The 20,301-nt window shown below is 32.2% G+C and overlaps 3 protein-coding genes across 3 annotated transcripts; 2 read left to right on the top strand and 1 right to left on the bottom strand.

The window, feature by feature from the left end:
- Window positions 1-4,405: 4,405 nt before the first annotated feature.
- On the top strand, window positions 4,406-9,158 carry LOC123294842 (trypsin-like). Its single transcript, XM_044876015.1, has 5 exons — window positions 4,406-4,514; window positions 5,039-5,163; window positions 5,976-6,293; window positions 7,295-7,405; window positions 8,793-9,158. Exons 1-5 carry the CDS (start codon window positions 4,436-4,438, stop codon window positions 9,156-9,158), a joined length of 999 nt encoding a protein of 332 aa, XP_044731950.1. The 5' UTR covers window positions 4,406-4,435.
- A 4,248-nt stretch (window positions 9,159-13,406) lies between these two features.
- Window positions 13,407-15,396, top strand: LOC123294932 (trypsin-1-like). The gene is made up of 3 exons (XM_044876130.1): window positions 13,407-13,529; window positions 14,468-14,766; window positions 14,831-15,396. The coding sequence occupies exons 1-3, from the start codon at window positions 13,478-13,480 to the stop codon at window positions 15,245-15,247; spliced, it is 768 nt and encodes a 255-aa protein (XP_044732065.1). The 5' UTR covers window positions 13,407-13,477; the 3' UTR covers window positions 15,248-15,396.
- A 1,739-nt stretch (window positions 15,397-17,135) lies between these two features.
- On the bottom strand, window positions 17,136-19,046 carry LOC123294940 (trypsin-4-like; the record flags this gene model as incomplete). The annotated part of the gene is made up of 3 exons (XM_044876139.1): window positions 17,136-17,682; window positions 17,747-18,045; window positions 19,022-19,046. Coding segments are annotated over 3 exons (741 nt in total), but the record flags the coding sequence as incomplete, so codon positions are not given.
- Window positions 19,047-20,301: the final 1,255 nt, after the last annotated feature.

Consider the following 20,301-nt stretch of genomic DNA (forward strand, 5'->3'; position numbering starts at 1 on the left):
TTTTGAAATTAAAAATCAACAAAATAAACTAAATACATAAATAAACAGTAATACATTTAAATAAATATAGAAACATGAAATGTACAAATTAATCAAATAAATATTTATTAAGTACAAAATTATTGTAAATAATGGTTTCTATGATTACGACATAGTCCCGGCAAAATCCGCCATTGTAGTACATATGATTTACTGATGGTCATGGTAACCGTCTGCTGAGCCTTAAATATGATAGTAGGTAATGTTCCAAGTCGCACTGGAAGGTTCCTCGAATTTCAATGTGTCATATTCCCCAGCCCCCCAGGGGGAGATTTGAAAAACTGTCGCTAAGTTATGATTCTGGAAACTGTCTGCTTGTTTGATTAAAAGCGTTTATTGTAATAATCTTTAAAAGATACAATAGATAAAATATGCATGATAAAACTTAAATACTCGAACAAAGTGTAGAATAAAATGATTAAAATATACAATTAAAAAAAAAGAACACATTAAAAGAGTTATACAATAAATAAAATGATAGGACTACACATTTAAAAAAGCAATAAATAATTTTGAATAAAAAGTCATTAAAAGAATCAAAAAAAAATATAAGTGTCAATATCACAGTTAATGAACAATTAAGAGATTCACACACACGGCACACACATATCACTGAAGCACTTGATATCACAGATGGAGGTGGGGAGGGATGGCTCAGGTGTTCGGGCCATCCAATACCTGTGTGCAGGGTCACAGAGGCTGATCGTGGTACTGTCTCTGTCCGGTTAGGTGTTCAATATAAATGTCACGTGACCAGCGGATCGTGTCTGACGTCATCAACCGCGCCATGGTCTGCGTATATTTTGGAGATATTCCCAAAGACTTCGCAACCCTATAGTTCTGGGCTAGCCAGGACCCGAGCGAACCAACGACAAAAGCATCCAATGAGACCTTATAGCCTTTCGAGGATAACTCAGCAGCAAGTTGGTTATATTTATCGAGCTTTTGCTGCCGAGTCACCTCTAGGGCATCTGGGGCACCCTCAAATGGAATGCAGATGTCTATGATTTTAACTTCCTTACTAGCCTCATCCAGGACCACCAGGTCAGGACGAAGAGTACTCCGCACGCCGGGTACTTGTCTATTGATATTTAAGACAGCACCCGGGGGTAGACCTGAATGGATGGTACAATGATTCAGTACGTGTGGCAATGTCTCATTGACATAGCCACAACGTCGGCATCGTTTATCCCCGTTCCCGAATCGCCGTGCTCCATTTAATGGAACGACGCCGAGTCGGGCTCGGTGGATAAAGCGGTAATCACAGAATCGAGTGTACCGCCCATTCAGCAGGAAGTGGTTGCTCGCTTCCGTAAGATTTGTACAGGAGTACGCCTTTCCCTGATCGGGTTTTCCTAGAAGTCTAGCAAGGTAGAATGCTCGAAGTGCTGAACGTAGCATACGAACAACAACGGATCGCGCCGTCTCCGGGACAATTATACGCTCCGGTGTTTGCCCAGGACGGATGATAGTGACAGACAGATCGCGCTTTTCCCTGCACCAATGGAAGCCCACACTAATTTTGCTGTTGAGGCGACGGCACGCATTTCTAGCTTGGGACCACAAACTAGAAGTGTCTCCGCCGTCGCGCGCTAATCGACCCTCAAGTGAGCCAGACAGATACTTGGCGAGCATATCTTCTGTTGGATCTTCTCCGATACGACGTCTCACCGCACGTTTAAGGCAGGACCAGGCCGTTTCCCTGACAATGGTGTCCTTGCAGGTCAGCAGTCTAAAAGCGTGCACTACGGTGCTAACGTCCGCGGAATCGGCCAACGGAAAAGATTTGCGCCACCATGGTAAGATGGAATATAAAGAACTTCCGGAGACCCACGTTGAGGTAGGTTCATCCATTTCTTGGCTAGCCTTTTGATGGTTTTGTCTGCGTCTGTTAGTGGTCCTTTGGCGACATTGCCGCCTCGCAGTATAAAGTCTAGCCGAGAAAGGATGAACATATTTGTGGCTTCCAATTTTTGCCAGGGTGCGAGAAGAGAATCATGTACCTTCTGAACGTCCTCCTTGATGGCCCGAATGGCATCAAGGGGGGTTTGGGCAACACGGAAGCCCGTTGGTACACGAATGTGGATTGGACGGGTTTCTCCGTCCTTAGTGCGGATTGTTGTGGTAGTATTGGCGTAAAGCTCGGCTATCACACTGCGTATCTTGTTGGGTAGCCGCATCTCTTCCAATACCCGCCGAATGTGATCATGAGGCACAGAGCCGAAAGCATTGGCTAGGTCAAGCCAAGCCAATGCGATCTGTCTGCGATCTCGGCGCGAGTCATCCAATGCACTTTGGACTATGAAGTTGTGTTCATAACAGCCTTCATACTCCAGAAATCCTTTCTGCATTGGTGAGATATTGTTAGAGAGCTTCGCCCAACAGGGGACACGGTCGGCGATAACGCCGGCACACAATTTGGCGATCGTGCCCCCCAAAGTAAGAGGCCTCCAGTTCGACAGCTCATCACGGTTACCTTTTTTATATAAGAGTACAGTGCGGGAGTCACTCCAAGCCAGTGGTGTTTTTTCCTCACGGAAACAACGGTCGAAGATTGCAGAAAGTACTACGCAGCCGGGGTCGGAACGTTTAAGGCACGAGTACCTTATACCGTCCTTCCCCGGAGCGGTGTTAGAGGTTTTAGCCAATCGCGCATATACTGATTCTTTTGAGATGGAGTCCAGTAGGAACGTGAAGCGTTCGTCTCCATCTCCGCCATCATTTTGGTCAGGTCTGAATATTTGCCGGATTTGTTCAGGGGTTGGTGTTATTTCCTGATTCCTATGAGCAAATATTCCACGGAAATGTTCATGGACCGTTTCCGTGTTGACCTGACAAAATGGTGAGCTACCTGTATCGCTCAGTGTGCTGGTCATGGCTTTTTTTTTATTGATGCTGTATAGTTTCTGAATCTTCGCCGCGTCCGCAGGGGGTTATATTGTGCACGGCACAATAAAATTCGTTAGATGTGAAACTCTGCATATAATTCGTTAGATGTGATTCCAAACAGTCATCCTGCAATGTTTGAGCTCAACAAGTCGTCCCATTCCCAAAATGTCGCTACGCGGTAAAAAAATTTGAAGTGATGGTTCTGGAAACTGTGTAAAACTTGTTTGGCTGTGTTGATGATGTCAAAAGAAGAAAAATTTTTTCTCGTGATATTTTGGGTCTATTATTCAACAAGTTCTTTCTAGACTTTAGATCCATGGAGATCTGCAAAAAGAAGATGTAGACTCATCAAATTAGAGTTAGATTAGTTTCGATAGCAAAAGAAAAGTGTTACCAAAAAATTGAAATTTTATGTGTCAGTTAATGAGTATTTATACACCTTCTGTATAAATTTCAAGTCGATTCTCTGTCCGGTTTAGGAGAAATTAATTATTAAAAACAGCCCTTTTTACATGGCGTGGTGTTATATGAAGAAGTCGTAAATAAATGTTAGTTTTTTAGTCAATAAGTGCTTATAAAAATGTTTACCATTTACATCAAAAACTTTTATCAATATTCAAGCTTAAGTTTTAAATTTTAAAGTCATATCAAATTTTATAGCTACTCATAAAAATAAAAAAACTTTTTTTTGGTAAAAACACTGGTTTGAAATAGTAATTTCTCATAAATCGTACAGATAGTACAACTAATAAGCCGGGAAGAATAAAAGTACACAAACGATTTTAATGAAACTTTTTGAAACGTGTTTATAGACCCTCAAGGAACATTTAGCCAACTGAACCAACCATAAAAAGGCATAGGGCCCCAGAGGGGGGCATATGCAGTCACAAATTTTTTTGAAATGCTTATTTTGGTCTAAAATGGTCCCTTTGCAGTCATTTTTGGTCTCACAATACGAATTTTCCAAAAAGAATGATTCATAAATAAAGAAACTTTAAAGTTTTTGGTCAATCATTTTCATTTTTACGGTATCTAAATACCATAACAACTTTTATCATAAAAATTGCAAAAAACGGTGGAAAATCGTTCGTTTTTCCGAAATCACCCATTTTTTTCTGCACATATGAACATCTTTATTGTGCAGGTAAAAAGCTAAAACTTGGCGTGGGTGGTATTGATGCCTACTACAAAACTTCAGTAAGTCAAAATTTCATAGAATTTGATGTGAGTAGATAATTGTGATTATGACCATACAAATACCCTTCCTTTGTTTCTGCTACTGACCGCAACAAAATCAATTAAATATTTGATCCAATTATAAAACTCAACGTCATACTCGACCGTTGTCGCAAGAATCCTAATTTGTTGCAATATTTTGTTTATTAATTAGAAAATAAAACATTTTTAGAAATAAAATTAATTAACTGAAATCTTTTAAAAAGCGAAATAAATATGAGAAAAGCTACAGTTTATCTTTTGTGAATTTTGTTTGAAAATCAAGTGAAAAATGATTGTAAATGCAAAATTTTGCTTTTCATTAATTGTGTTCACAATCCTGACGTCCGAAAATGTTATTGCTAAAATAAGTAAGAGTTACTGTTCATTAATAATTTTGCTACAAGACCTAGGTTTACCAACTTTTTTAAATACTTATCTCTATCACTGGATCATAATGACTTTATAAGTAGATGATTAAAAGTATTTAATTTAAAATTATACTTTGCTTTAACAATAACGTCAAACTTCCAATCTCGCTTCGGATACTGTAAAGTTTGTTGAATGTATGTATAGTCCTCGCGTACAAAATAATCTTCTCAGACATCTTCTTGTATTCAATAATGTATTTTAACCAATGAGAAATTTCCACAGAAATCTGACGATCTCCACTAACTTTAATGAGAAATTCCAGGAATTAATTATCAATTGGATTTTTCTTTTAAGTTTCCACCCTTATACTTAGGAAAAAAATTCCTAGAAAAAATTTCTTTGCCGTACCCGTCTGGTCCGGGAAATCTAGTGTTAATTAAATTTAAAAATTTAATGTTAATTTATTTTAAATAATTTGTACTTATTTATTATGGTAACCCCACTTCTTCATTTTTTGGTAAAGGACAATATTATGGTGACGAGGATGACGGATATGGTAGATATGAGGAAAAGCGTGGGTATGCCGTTGGCAATAAACCTTTAATTATAATGGGAAAAGACGCAAACATCAAGGACTTTCCATACGTGGTAAGTAACGTGCGCAGTTGACATGTCAGCACTCCCGTCAACGTTCGATAATCATTAGGCTCGTGTGTAACAAATAAAATTGGGAATATACAGAAATATGGATTTGGTGCCATAGCCCGATTGGCACTTGTCCAGTAAATGTGATAAATTAGTATATGATGGTATTTTTCGGCTTATTTAATGTACTATATTGGCCTATAGCTCTTAAACTACGAATGAGACGTTAAAAAATTTTGGATAAAATTTATTTTAAATTGCATTGACTTAAATATAAACTGAAATGAAAAAAACAAGCCCACCAGTTTATATAGCGACTTTAACAGTCACGACCCATTAAAATTTACACCGGCTCGAATCTTTCCAATAATGGGTCCTGAATGTCAAAGTCACTATGTAAACTGTTGGACTTGTTTTTTTCTTTTCCGCTTATATTTAACTCCGTCGGGTTTTTAGATTTTTTAAATAATTTTTTTGATTTTACTCTTTTTAGTTCGGATTCTCAAATATCTATTCAACGATACCCCACTTACCATAGTTTGTCGACTTTCATTTTGTATGTATGTATGTTTGGTCCTTTGATCCATTCGTTCAAAACCGGGTTTTTATATTTTAAATTTGATAGAAATTTTTTTACCATCATCCGCCGTATTTTCTACAAATGTCTGCCGAAAAATTTTGTTATATTTAATTTTTGTCGGTAGTAGAATTCTTTAGCACCCCGGGTTTTCCGTAAAAAAAAGTGAGTGGAATTTAAACATCCCTTCTAGCACAACTTTATAATACCTAATAAATTCTTTATTTTAAAATATTAGGTATTTATGACTGGAATTAATGAAGAGGGCGAAGGGAACGAGGAGATCAGTGAAGAAGGGGGTGATAATTTATGGGGTTGTACTGGTCTCATATTGACGTCAACTGTTATCCTGACAAATGCAAAATGTCTTACACCCGATATTTACGATATAACTATGAATAGAACTCTAAGTTTTACGAATGCATACATTAAAGCTGGAGTGACAAACCGTGATGATCCCAGAGCAAAAAAAATATTCTTTACAAAAGGGATTGTTCATACAAATTATAGCGTTAATCATAATAAGCACATGCAATATAACGTGGCGTTAGTCAAGGTAAGTTCATGTTCTTTTAATGTTCATTATGTTAGACAACTAATAAGTGAAATCACATAAACAAAATTGCGGTAACGCAGAAATTGCGCCAACTAGCGGATATCCTTTTCAGAAAATTAATTAATGCAATCATATTTGAAAAATAATTCTTTAAAAGCTTTGTTAAGTACTATCAAAAATGGTGGCTAAAGGTTCGCGTGAAAAGAGGAGCATTAACATTATTATTAGCTCACGGGCATAAAATTAATTTTGACTAGAGCAGATAATGATTCCATAGATTTTATTCCTTTTATGAAATAGTTTACAATAATAACATTAAATAAAAAATTTAAGGTGTTTGTCTCCGTACAATATTGTAAGAATGTTTAAGACTATATGCACGGTAACAGTACCCTGGTGGCATTATTTTCAGCCAATAGTCTAATTTAGTGTTGCAGTGTTCTGAAAAACAGTTCTAGAAGAATAAGTAAGACTGAAAAATTCTGAAATACTCTAAAAAAGTGTGAAAGGGTCTATGTAAAACTTATTAAGATTGCATTATTATAAGTTTATGGACTCCACTGGAAGACTTTTTCAGAATTCATCAGATATTTTATGAAAGTTTAGCTAAAGTAATAGTAAGACTTTTTCGAAATTACTCAGAGAAAATTTTAAAACATTTCAGATTTTCGAAAAATTAATTACTGTAGGTTTTATCATATTTAATAGTTCGCGTAAGGAATAAAAAAACTTTGGGTAAACATATGGGTAAAATATTTATATTTATTTATTTTGCTTTTGCTCTTTAGTTATTCAACATAAACGACTGCATCATAATTTCTGGTTTACCTACTGAAGAGATATAATTTAAATAAATATGAATTAATATAAAATCTATGACATGTATGAATATGTATGAATGAATATAGGTAGATATATAAACCAGAAATGAGTATGCAGTCGTTTATATTAAATAACTAAAAGAAAATGAACTTTATTTATAGCAATTTTGATTGTTTTAGCTGAACAAGCCACTATGCAAGTCCAAAACCATTCAACCTTTGAAGTTTGCAACTGAAGCAGATTTTGAACAAGCAAATAAAATTGGAACGGTTCTTGGTTGGGGTTGGACGGTAAGTTTATTTGTATAAATGTAAATTTATAAAAGCATGCAGAACATACTACAACAATCATATAACTGTGCATAATACTTAGACGTAATCTGTGTACATATACTTAATACTCATGCACCCTTGCATATTTAAGCTCATAAAAAAATATTTGACTCAAAACTTTACTTTGAGTCAACAAAATTCTCAATTTGTTAGTTTTCTCATTGAAAATTCAAAAAATTAATATCTAGAAAGAAAAAATTTCAAACAAATTTCATATTTTCAAGCAAACAAAACGAATTGTCTAACAAAAATCATTCTTTTGTTTCACAAAAACACTAGTTAAAGCTACCTGCAAATTTTCAACTACTTATCTTTTATAGTTTTGAAAAAAATTAACATAAAAGTTGTTTCCTAATTTGCACCCTCACGGGTAAACAGTGATGTTTACGAAAAAATGTTTCTAACAAAATGTGTTTTTTATTTTTAAGAACATTTTTGATATACCACCTTCTGTTCTACCTTGATATCTTTTTTCTGTTTTTAATTATCATGCTAACAAATGGATGCACATATAGACAACCGGAAATGGACTACTTAGACGATTTTATGAACACCTATACCAAAATTTTGTTCGAAAATACAGTTCGTTTTCTGTTATTGATGGCAGAAAATTAAACCAGTAAATTAAGCTTATCAGGACAAATGGAAAAGCTTTTTACCAAATTTCGATCTGAGGCCTAACTCGGGAGATATGGCCATAAGAAAAATAGAAAGATTTGTGAATTCACAGATCTATCAAACTGTTTAAATTAGTAGGTGTCAGTTTAGAATATTGGGGACTATTATAAAACAATAATTAATTGTAAATTGATTTAATTGGGCAAACTATTAATTGATTTAATTTGGCAAATTATACATTAATATAGATACGGGCGGGGGATTAAATTGTGTATTAATATTACTATACATATACTGCAGACACATGCATATCACTACATAGTATAAAACAAAGTCGCTTTCTCTGTCCCTATGTCCCTTTGTATGCTTAAATCTTTGAAACTACGCAACGGATTTTGATGCGGTTTTTTTTTAATAGACAGAGTGATTCAAGAGGAAGGTTTATATGTATAATAACATCCATTAAATAGTGGAGAAGTACTGCTATTTTTGAGGTTTCTAATGTGATGTCGTAAATAATTACATTTTAATCACATTTTAATCACATAGGCTATATATTTTATACCCGTGCGAAGCCAGAGCGGGCCGCTATGTTTTTATATACAACGTTCACAGTTTTTCTGTAGTGTATTTAGTATCAGCATTGCACCCGTGCGAAGCCGGGGCGGGTCGCTAGTCAAGGTATATATTACATATAATATATCAAGATGTTTTGTTTGTATTCCAGAAAGCGATTGCTGGCTCTATCTCAAACACGTTACAACAAATTAAATTGAAAAAAGTGCCAGACGATGAATGTGATATACTAACCGATAACTTTATGGGTGATGATATGTTTTGTACCATGAATTTGAATAATACATTTGAGGGAGGACTGTGTAAGGGAGATTTTGGAGGACCGTTTATTGTAAATAACAAAGTATATGCGATTGGAGCAACATGGGTTAGTGGATGTACATCCGCAAATTATTTTGTTAATGTAGCAGACCCTGAAGTTAAATCTTGGATAAAAAAGACGTGTTTGAAGCTACACTACGAAACGTCAAGGAAAAGAAGACCAAATCGCCCAAATCGTAGACCATTAAATAAATAGTTTGCCCATATAACATACATTTAGTTACATTAATTAATTTTTTTAAGGTTAATAATTTTTCATAGATAATTTATTTGTAAAATGATGTGATTTGGTCCAAGAAAATAAACAAATTGAAAATATTATCGTTCAATAGAATGGGTAAGCGATTTATCAGGAACAAATAAAACTAAAAATTTTCTCTAAAACTCTAAGCGTGTTCTTATCGAAATCGTGATTTTTAAAACGTTCGGTGCATTTTGTTCATTGGATTAGTCTAATTGCTTTTCTTATTCGCGTCCAGTCGTGATATAATTGAATACAAATTTAAATAGTAGGAACGAACATTTGCTGTCAAAATATCATTCTCGAAGAAATCTAGACGAAGAGATTAAGCTCCGAGAAACCGCTCTACCATAGTCCTTCGACTAAGAGGAATGTTTTTACAAAAGCGGTCCTTTTTCGAAAAAATGCGATATCTCGAAAATGTGAATATGTTACTCATACCTTCACTTTATATGAACATTAATTGGATTAATAAATAAAATTGTCATTGCAGTTTGGAAATCATTCTGTGGAACATTTTTTAATCTAAGATGTTTCCCGACTTCAATGGCAAGTTTATATATCTGTTTAGTCAACGAGTAAATGATATAAACTTGTTTCTTGGCAAGTCCGAAAGCGATTTAATTTTTGTTTTTCACTCATATATATTATTACAAATTTTATTAAATTTTTTTTAAAACACACATAAAGTCGCATCAATGAATGCTTTTACTCGGAACAATCTGTAGTTTTGAAGTAGAAGTTTGAAATTTCGAGGCGATATTGATTTTATACTGTAGGAGTCATTTAAGAAAGGATTTTTCGAAATTCATTACCTAAAGAGGTGAAATAGGGGATGAAAGTTTGTATAAAAATATTTATAAACCAGTACCTAACCGATTTTTAAAATTCTTTCACGTATAGAATGCTACATTATCAGCAAATAACATAGGCTATATTTAAGTACATTTAATAGTGGAAAGGAGGTTTTTGATTATACACTACGTAACCGATTTTAAAAATAATAATTGAGTTCACTACGTAATCGATCTATACAATGCAAGTGACATTGCCGTATTTTCTTTTCAAAATAATTAGCGATTCGCACCAAAAGTTAAAATCCATTAATTAGTGAACAAAATGGAAGTGTTGAGAGAATTGAAGGCTATAACGTGGATAATTGCTAGTTATTCATATTGTTTGCAATATTTGTGCAACTTATATAAAAAAATCACTCTTGCGTGAGTTTTTTCCACAAAAGATGTATTTTAACATAATTGCTGAAAATGCACCATTCTATTCGATACGCGAATTAATTTTTTTAAACCGGTTAAGTAGTGAACTTAAAAATGAAGATCTGTATATGTTTTCATACAAACTTCCATCCCCTATTTCACTCTTTTAGGGGATACATTTCGAATAATTCTTTCTTAAATGACACAATATAAAATCATGACACAATTTTTAAATGACACAATCAATAACCTTTCGAAATTTTAAACTTCTATCATTAGCGATTTAGGCTAGGTGCTGATATATCAATCGAGATATTGCCTTTCCCCCCTCTGGAAGGTTTCTGATTTTAAGCAATATATAAAAAGAAACATTTTTTAAAAAATCATCCAAATCGGAGCTATTGAGGACTCCCTTAGAGTGGCTATTTTGTGTATTCCTTTATGCGACTAAAATAATTAAATGTATTAAATGGTCGATAGGCGGCTCCAAAAAAAGTTTTTGTATATAAATCGAATTAAACAGTGTATACACTATCGCGGGAACGGTAAAACATGGAAAAAATAAAAGGTGCGTTTAATGGATGCGATAATAAAAGGTACGATAATATCATTACCTTCTTAGAATCGACCACAATCACGACTGAACGTGAACAAGAAAAAAAATTAGACGCTTTTTAAGAGGCATATTTTAAGATTAAATATTCCAATGCATAAAACGAACTTTGAACGTTACAAACTTTGAACTAAAATTTTACACACGCATTACTAACAAAATAAAAATTACTTTTGTAAATTCTGACTGTGAATTCTCACCTCCTCTAATTTATTCCATACTTATAGAGAACAAATGTTGATTTAAAGGGAACATTTTTACTCGACTGTCAAGGAGTGGTTATGTTTTTTGCGCGTATCTTGTATGTATATATGTATGTATGTATATTTGGTTGTAAATTTCTTTATTACCTCGCATCAAGTGGCTTAATGGATTTCAACATTTAAGATATCATTGTATTTGTCTCAAAAACGAAATAGTAATACGTAATACGAAATACAATTTTTTATATCTTTTTTTATTTGTTCCTTATAAATCAGGCACCCATTTAAGTGATATTTTCAACTTGTTATTTTCAAATCGGATCGGATCAAAACAGATAATCTTACAAATAAATTATTATTTTTTGTAAAAAATTACAAATTTAAATAAAAATGAATAAATTGTAAAATATAAATATTTCCGTTGCACGGTAAATTCGATTCTCCCTGTAATCCCAATAATTTTAATTTTGGCATTAAAACCATCAACACCGAAATGATAATAATTTAAGGACGCTCATTCACCAACCTGTTGCTATAAGGAAACAGTATGTATATTTTAAATAATTTAAAAATAATAAAAAATTTAAATTTTTTTATAATTGTGTTAAATAGTACAATCAACGTGTAGCAGAGAAAAAAAAATTAACCCTGGTTAGGGTAAAATTGGCAGATAATGAAATTTTGATCGGAATCAAAATTTCAACTGATATAAATACCTATTTTTAAAGGTATAAATATTGTCAGTGAAAAGTGTGTGGGTCCATAAAGCGTGTGTTAAACGAAGTTAACACACATCCCCAGAGAAAGTAGACCTTTCACATGGAATACGGACGTAGCCGTATGAAAATAGGGTTCAGCTTCACCAAACCCAATACTCCCCTTTATGGCGCTGTAAGAAAGAATAAAAAGATGATTTTACTATGTACATGAGATAATTTATTAACAAATCATAGTTTCCACTCTTTTGTTCTATCTCTTACGGTTTTTTGATATAAAGGCAAATTAAAATTTTCCTAATTAATGTGACAAAATCATTTTAATCTGTTTTCTACATGGTACTTTGAATTTGATAGGGTATTATTGTTTTGAAATAATATATTTAATTTTTATAACATTTTAACTTGGAAATATTGAAATACACAATTATTTTTTAATTATTTATTTAATATTTATTCCAATTTAATAAAAATTTAATAAAAATTATATAAATAACAAATTTATAAGCGTATTTTAGTTTTCCCATACAAAGTGTATACAGAGAAAAACTAGCCATTTGATTGGTTCATATTTTAACATTGATTTTTTAAATGGGGTTAAAAATGCACCTTTAATTAGCGATTTTTCCCATTTCCCGTTAAAAATTTTGATATTTGGTATTTTTTCTGGGGTATGATTTTTCTCTAATTAATTTTAACGAAAACTGCATCTTTATACCATTTCTCAGTTTTGCTATGAATTTATATGAGTGAGTGACAAAATTTCGGGGCGTGGCCCATTTTTGACGCGTTATTGCTCGGAAACGATGAGAGCCGTGAACGTGAAATTTGATTTACGTCGTCCCAGAGTATATATCTACTTAAGTTGAAAAGCGCAACATTATAGCTTAAGTAGTTTCTGAGATATAAGGGTGTGAAAAAGGGCTATTTTACGTCCTGTATATATAGTCACAGCAAAAACATTCACATTTCACATACATCATCATACATTAACCTTTCAATTTTCCATTTTACTAATCTACGCTTACGCACTGCTGTGTTATATATATTATATGATAATTATATTAATCATAATATTACTAAACTTTCTAATTTAATCTTTTCAATATTAGTTATACTATATTGATACTTACGTTTATAAATTATTTGTATTTATATCATTTAATTAATGTTATCTATCACTGTGTAAATGATCTAGCTGTTAGAAACACAGTATAATAATAAATTTAAAAAAATTGATTAAAATCAAAATCATGTGAATATTATAAGCACATTCATAAAATGTGTTTATCTGTTTAATTTACTATTCAGGGACAAGTATTTTTTCGTCACTGTTTCGTGGAATAATAATTTCTGATTCTAAGCAATAATATTATTAATTTCTGTGAACGAAATGTTATATGATTGTTGTGTTTTGTTCTTAAGCTGTGACGAAATAATTAGATAACGTAATTGTATAAAACCTATGGCACAGTTTTATGCTTTCAATTTAACTTGTGCATTAATTTAGTATATTTAAAAAATAACCATGATGAACATTTTATTTTATTGTATTTTTACGATTTTAATATTTGCTGGAGGTAAGTTCGAAAATTATGACGTATTTGAAAAAGTCTTGCTTATATTAAATATGCGAAAGTAACTATGTTTGTTTGACTGTATGTTACGCAATCACGCCTAAACTACTGACCCCATTTAAATGAAATGAGGGACATAGATAGTCTAGAGCCTAAGAAAATACACATTTTAATTTGAAAAGAGCCTGTCGAAGTTGATATGATTTTTTGTTCTTGCTATATCGATCAGGAAAAAATGTTAAAAAAACGACTCCCTCAACCGTTATAAAATTTTTTTCGGTCATATTGCCGCTAATACGCATCGATCCACACCTCAACTAAGTCTATATCACATTTTGTTCGAGCGATATCGACGACGATAAAACACACACACACATACTTCTTTTCCAAATTACTGTTAATGCCTTATCCTGACTATGAAACGTAAAGATATGTTGAAAATTTTGATTTCGAAAATCGGACCCATTACAATAACTTCTTACACTGAGATGTAAAAACTAATGTAATATTCTTGAATATCAACCAAAATAATGAAAAAAATTAATGCAAATTTTATCATGAAAATCGGTTTATGGGTATAAACAAATATTCCAAGGAACTTTTTTAAATGATTTTTTCGATATCTCTAACGCTAAGCAAAATATGAAAAATCGGTCCTATTTGTCAATTTGTAGAAAGTTCTGATTTCTTTTAAGTATCATAAAAAACGTGAGCCTTCAATCTGTATGGGTGTGCAAATATTCAAATCGATATTCCTATTAGAAACGCAAATATGGGAGTGTCGGCATCTTAAATGCGACACATTTTAATATTGGAGATAGTCATTAATATTACAGACAACTAACTGGGCTTACGAACAAATTCAGCACAATCTTTCCCGCCAATTAATTTAAAAAACTACGATAATTAATTTTACCAAAATGCTTATATAATTTCGGCAGATGCAAGACCTTCAATCCACGGAAGAATAATAGGAGGAGAAAGTACTACAATTGAAGAATTCCCATACCAAGTGGCAGTGGAAGTAGATAGACAGCAAGTTTGTGGTGCATCTATTCTTAATTCCACAGTCATTTTAACTGCTGCACATTGTGTAGAGAATATTCCAAACAAATCAATAAGAATTCGAGCTGGAACAACCAAAAGAGAAAAAGGAGGTGTACTCCGAAACGTCGATGCGATAATCATGCATGAATTATATAATACAACAACAATAGATTATGATGTGTCTTTGATTGTGGTAAGTTATACGATTCACATTTCTTACGGGAAAACTTTGATGATTTGATTAATTTTCGTCTTAGCTTACAGAACCATTAGAATTTTCATCAGCAATTTCACCTGTTACACTTCCTAACGAAGATGAATATTTGGATGCGCCAGAAACAGGCGTTGTCACTGGTTGGGGAGTTATCGATGGGCCTTTGTTTCCAAAACAATTGCAAAAAGTGTATTTAGATATTTTTACACAAAAAAGATGTAGTGAAATTTATTCAGAGAACGTCATTACTTTAGTCACTCCAAGAATGATCTGTGCCGGTGTAAATGGGGAAGGTGACAGAGGTATTTGTGGTGGGGATTCTGGAGGGCCATTAGTTTCTCAAAATAAGTTACATGGTATTGCATCCTGGAGTCAAATATGCGGTGGAAATACACATCCTGCTATTTTTACGCGCGTAACAGCAATACGACAATGGATTCGAGCGAAAGTTAATTTATAAAAAACTTTTTATTAAATACTGATGTCAGTAGATTTTAAATGCTCAAGTTTACATGTTTTTTTTGCTTAAGTTTGCGTTTCATTTGTTTTTTAAAGTTGTATTTTTGTTGTATAGGGTCTGATAATAAAAAGCATTATGTATTAAAAACATTTTTTTTTTTTACTTTTAATTAACACCTTTTTATTTGTTTTTATAAAAATGGAATTGTGAAAATTTTTGAAATCTTCTTAATTTTAAGATTGTCAATTATATTAAAATAAAATTTTTCTTTATCCCCTAGCCGAAAATTCAATCTTAACTCCAGGGAGAACGAACTTTGAGGGGTGTTATGTTACGCGGTAGCATAGAAACAATTTATAAAATTATTATACAAGCCATTATTAAAAATTCCATTTCTCACTTCTGTTATATTGGGACTACATTTTCAGCGTCCCGTTCCTGACATAATCTGATCCTTTTAATATAGAAAATAACAAAATGTGGAAAAGCCATACTACGGAGGTCAAGAAAATTATGATTTTAGCCAAATTGACATTAGTTCATTTACGTTTTACATAATATTACATTCCCTCAATTTTATCTTCTAAATTTGGATATAAATTTTGCTAAATTGGAAGTATTTCACATTCTAATGGAAATATCATTTCCTTCCCTGATGGGTTTGATTTTATTTTTTTATTTTTATTTCTTAAACATTGAGTTTGAAATAAAAATAAATTCCTGCTCATGATTTAGTTTTATAAGATGATATAAAATATTTATTTTTAAGAAAATAGTTTAAATTTACCGCGATGACGGTAAAACATTAATTTTTTTTTTAATTAACATTTTTTCGGGTTAACAAATTTATAAATTTTATATCGAGAGTTTCTTTTTCGTATGACTTTGAACTATCGATTTATATAGGAGATTTTAAAATCTGCGATGACGGGTTACGGACTGTAAGGTGGTTGATGGTGTTGTCAAAAATAAAAGTCATAGTTCACGTTTGAAAATTTATTCAACACGCATGGGAATTTCGAAGATAACAAGTAAAAAAAAAACAATTGACTGAGTTAATTGTTGAAGTCCCCAGTCTATCTAACGTCAAAGGTAGCACAGGATTGTCGTTCGTCCTTAAATGAGCTGGCAGATCAAATTAATGTAAACCTGAATGGGTAGGTAGCGGGACACAGGGGCATTACAGGAAATTGTGAAGCCGATGAGCCTATCAGAAATGCACAATGCTGCCGGACACAAGTATCAATAAATATCCGGGAGTTCCATTTGCGAACTGCAAGTTGTTCCTCAAAGAAGATATCTTAAAAAAAGCCAATCTTAGATTTAGGGAGGAATGTTCTGCTGGTACTACAAGACAGATATGGTCAGAGTACAATCGTTGGCGTTCCGAAGATCTTATATCACTTCCAAGGGCCTCTGTTAGCAAAGTTGTTGTGGCTATTACAGGACACTGTTTAGACGGCAAGCATGCTGAACGCCTGGGCCTGCCAGTGTATACAAGAGGTGTCACAGTGGTGAGGAGACAGACAGTTGGAAATTGACTAATGAAGTGATTTTATAAACACCTATATCAAAATTTTGTTCGTATCATCAATATTTTTAAACGTTACAAACTTGGGACAAAACTTAGTATACCTTGATATATATTTTATATATACAGCGCATAAAAACTTAATAATCTTTACATTTATTCAACAATGAACAAATTTTTGAAAATTATCGAAAAAAAATATTTTTATACAAAAAAATAAAAAGATATAAAGTTAAAAAAAATAAAAATATTTTTTAAATGCTTTTATTGCTTTTAATTCCAAAAAATACATAAAAATGATACAAATAAAATTTTTAAAACTTAGGTTATACTGAAGACAAAATGTAAATATTTCCTTTAGGTAGAAATAAAACTTTTTAATGGTTTTAAAAATCGAAATGCAAACTTGGGCAAGCCCATAAAATTGATCATTTAGAATTTACTTAGACATCAATAAGTATTTAATAAAAAGGTAGAAATAGATTTTTTATAAATTTACTTTTTCTTTAATCCATTGGCGTATTGCTGTTACGCGCGTGAAAACAGCAGGATAAGTATTTCCACCGCATTCATTACCCCATGATACAATACCATGTAATTTATTTTTAGAGACTAATGGACCTCCAGAATCGCCTCCACAAACGCCTCTGTCACCTTCCCCATTTACACCGGCACAGATCATTCTTGGAGTGACCAACGTAATAACGTTCTCTGAATAAGACTCATTACATCTTTTTTGTGTAAAAATATCTAAATACACTTTTTGCAATTGTTTTGGAAACAAAGGCCCATCGATAACTCCCCAACCAGTGACAACGCCTGTTTCTGGCGCATCCAAATATTCATCTTCGTTAGGAAGTGTAACAGGTGAAATTGCTGATGAAAATTCTAATGGTTCTTTAAGCTAAGACGAAAATTAATCAAATCATCAAAGTTTTCCCGTAAGAAATATGAATCGTATAACTTACCACAATCAAAGACACATCATAATCTAATGTTTCATGACTATATAATTCATGAATAAATATCGCTTCGACGTCTCGGAGTACACCTCCTTTTCCTCTTTTGGTTGTTCCAGCTCGAATTCTTATCGATTTGTTGAGATTATATTCTACACAATGTGCAGCAGTTAAAATGACTGTGGAATTAAGAATAGATCCACCGCAAAAGAGCTCTCTATCTACTTCTACTGCTACTTGATATGGGAATTCTTCAATTGTGGTACTTTCCCCTCCTATTATTCTTCCGTGGATTGAAGGTTTTGCATCTGTTATCGAAAACAAATCATTATTCGGAAAGTTGATAAATATAAACAATCTCCAAACTGAGTCTATTCCCGTTTGGAAGACTACCAGATGCCTTTTATGAATACTGACTAGCGTTATTATTATACTATATATTATATAAGCCTTACTAAGAGGCTCTTATATAAGCTTAGTAAATTTAAACATCTCTTTTTTTTTTTTTTATTTGGCCGGGAAAAATTAAAATTAATTCGTTCGAAAGTCCAGCTAGCTATCTAACATATTAATTAAAATCTCCATTATTTAGTTAAAGAGATTTTAAAAAAATACACTCGCACCAGCGCTGTGCCAAGTCCCTTAGCCAATTGAACCATACGAGCTCTAGACACAGAGGGCAACTTTTTCCACTCATCGATTTTTTTTTTCGTTAATTAGATGTTTATATATATTGATATTAATATATTGTCTAGCCTATTTATATTGAATATCTATAAATAAAATCGTTAGGCGACTATGTATAACCGCGTAACCTAATTTTTGAAAGACTTGACGTAAAACTGTCGTAATATGCATATTTATTTTGTTCTATTTTAGCCTCGGAGGTTCTTTGAGACGGTAAAGATATCTTTGACTCCCTCCCTGGTATTATGGGTAACATATGAACACTCTATTTTGAGGGTTGTAAATACCATAGTATGAGCTTAGCAAAATCTGTCATGGGGATTGTTGCGCAGAATGTCATAGGGATCGTTGCGGAACCAAAAAACTCCTTTTCTGTATTTTTTACAACAAAAGAAACTCAGTCTTCTCCCAAAGTTTAACGAATTGATCCAACTAAATGGCTTAAATATGCAAAATATTTACATAACGTACCTATGTAAAAACCCTTTACGTATGGTACAAAGAATAAATCAGTCTGAAAAATTGTTAGAAGATATACATACCAAAAAATATTAAATATATATAATTATTAAAATTCGCTCAAATTTTGGAACTTACCTCCAGCAAATATTAAAATCGAAAAAATACAATAAAATAAAATATTTATCATGATGATATTTTAAATTTACTAAATTAATTCACAAATAAATTGAAAAAATAAAACTGGGCCATAGGTTTTATACAATTTCGTTATCTATTTATTTCGTCTTAAGAATAAAACAATGATATAACGCTTGAAATGCCTTTTCAAGGAATCAAATCAAATCACAACTATCATATGACATTTCATTCACAGAAATTATTAATATCAATTCTTATATTCCGAAATATTAGCTTATGAAGCAATTAAGAAAAAACAATTTTCCTTGAATAAAAAATTAAACAAATAGACACCTTATGGATTGTGCTTATAATATTTCACATATCACATGATTTTGATTTTAATCAATTTTATCTATTTGTTAATTTCACTTAACATTTTACAAGTTAATCATTGTAATCAAGTTGTGGGATAACGAATACAAGATGAATAATTTCAATTTTTAAAAATTATTTAATAGATTTTTGTGTATCCTTTTATAAATCCTTTTTTTTATAAAAGGAAGAAACATTGAATACCTTTTTTACCTTTAGTAATGGTAATTAATGTCTACAAGTGTATATGTATCAAATACTAGTAGCAGGTATTCGGCAATTTTTCGTGTCAAAGCTTTGGTTCAAAAGACATAAGGTTTCGTACTATAAATCTTTATAATAGAGAAGTTGCATGTTTTTTTTATTTATTTTTCCTTAAGATTACAAAAATTAAAAAGAAAAAAAGTTCCTTGATTTTTTTGTGTAATTTTATAACTGATAATGGTTTTTCTAAAGTATAAATTCAAACGAAAGTGACGCCAAAACCTCGCGTTCGTAACTTCAGAGAAATGATAATATAAATAAAATGAGAGGTGTGATGGGACAACCGATTGGAACTATGTTCCTATCGCATATATGTATATTATAAATGTAGCGCGTTTTTGTGTTTTCAGTGATGCTAAAGCTACCTTAAAAACTATCCTAGCTGAATTAGAATGTTGAATAAAAAAATACTTATTTATTTAAAAATTAATTATCAAGCATTAAAAATGTAACTAAGTTATTCTGATGAATAAGTTTAATAAAATTCTGATAAAGACATATTAATTAAAACAGAATTCCAACAAATCCAACAAATTTGTCATTTAAAATTGAAATTAAATTAAATTTAAAAAACGCTATATTTTTCTGAAAAGAACTGCATGTTGTATTTTACTCCAAAGTGCAAACTCTGAGGTTAGTATTGGAATAGAATATCTGAC

This window comes from Chrysoperla carnea, chromosome 3 (genome assembly GCF_905475395.1).
Source record: "Chrysoperla carnea chromosome 3, inChrCarn1.1, whole genome shotgun sequence".
Lineage (NCBI taxonomy): Eukaryota > Metazoa > Arthropoda > Insecta > Neuroptera > Chrysopidae > Chrysoperla > Chrysoperla carnea.

What these genes read in the sequence shown, in the direction of transcription:
- LOC123294842 (XM_044876015.1), top strand. Translation starts at nt 4,436, where the DNA reads ATGATTGTAAATGCAAAATTTTGCTTTTCATTAATTGTGTTCACAATC. An exon ending in TCAAGGACTTTCCATACGTG is followed by an intron (nt 5,164 to 5,975) that starts GTAAGTAACGTG and finishes TTAAAATATTAG; the next exon opens with GTATTTATGACTGGAATTAA. An exon ending in TTCTTGGTTGGGGTTGGACG is followed by an intron (nt 7,406 to 8,792) that starts GTAAGTTTATTT and finishes TTTGTATTCCAG; the next exon opens with AAAGCGATTGCTGGCTCTAT.
- LOC123294932 (XM_044876130.1), top strand. Translation starts at nt 13,478, where the DNA reads ATGATGAACATTTTATTTTATTGTATTTTTACGATTTTAATATTTGCT. An exon ending in GATTTTAATATTTGCTGGAG is followed by an intron (nt 13,530 to 14,467) that starts GTAAGTTCGAAA and finishes TAATTTCGGCAG; the next exon opens with ATGCAAGACCTTCAATCCAC. An exon ending in ATGATGTGTCTTTGATTGTG is followed by an intron (nt 14,767 to 14,830) that starts GTAAGTTATACG and finishes TTTTCGTCTTAG; the next exon opens with CTTACAGAACCATTAGAATT.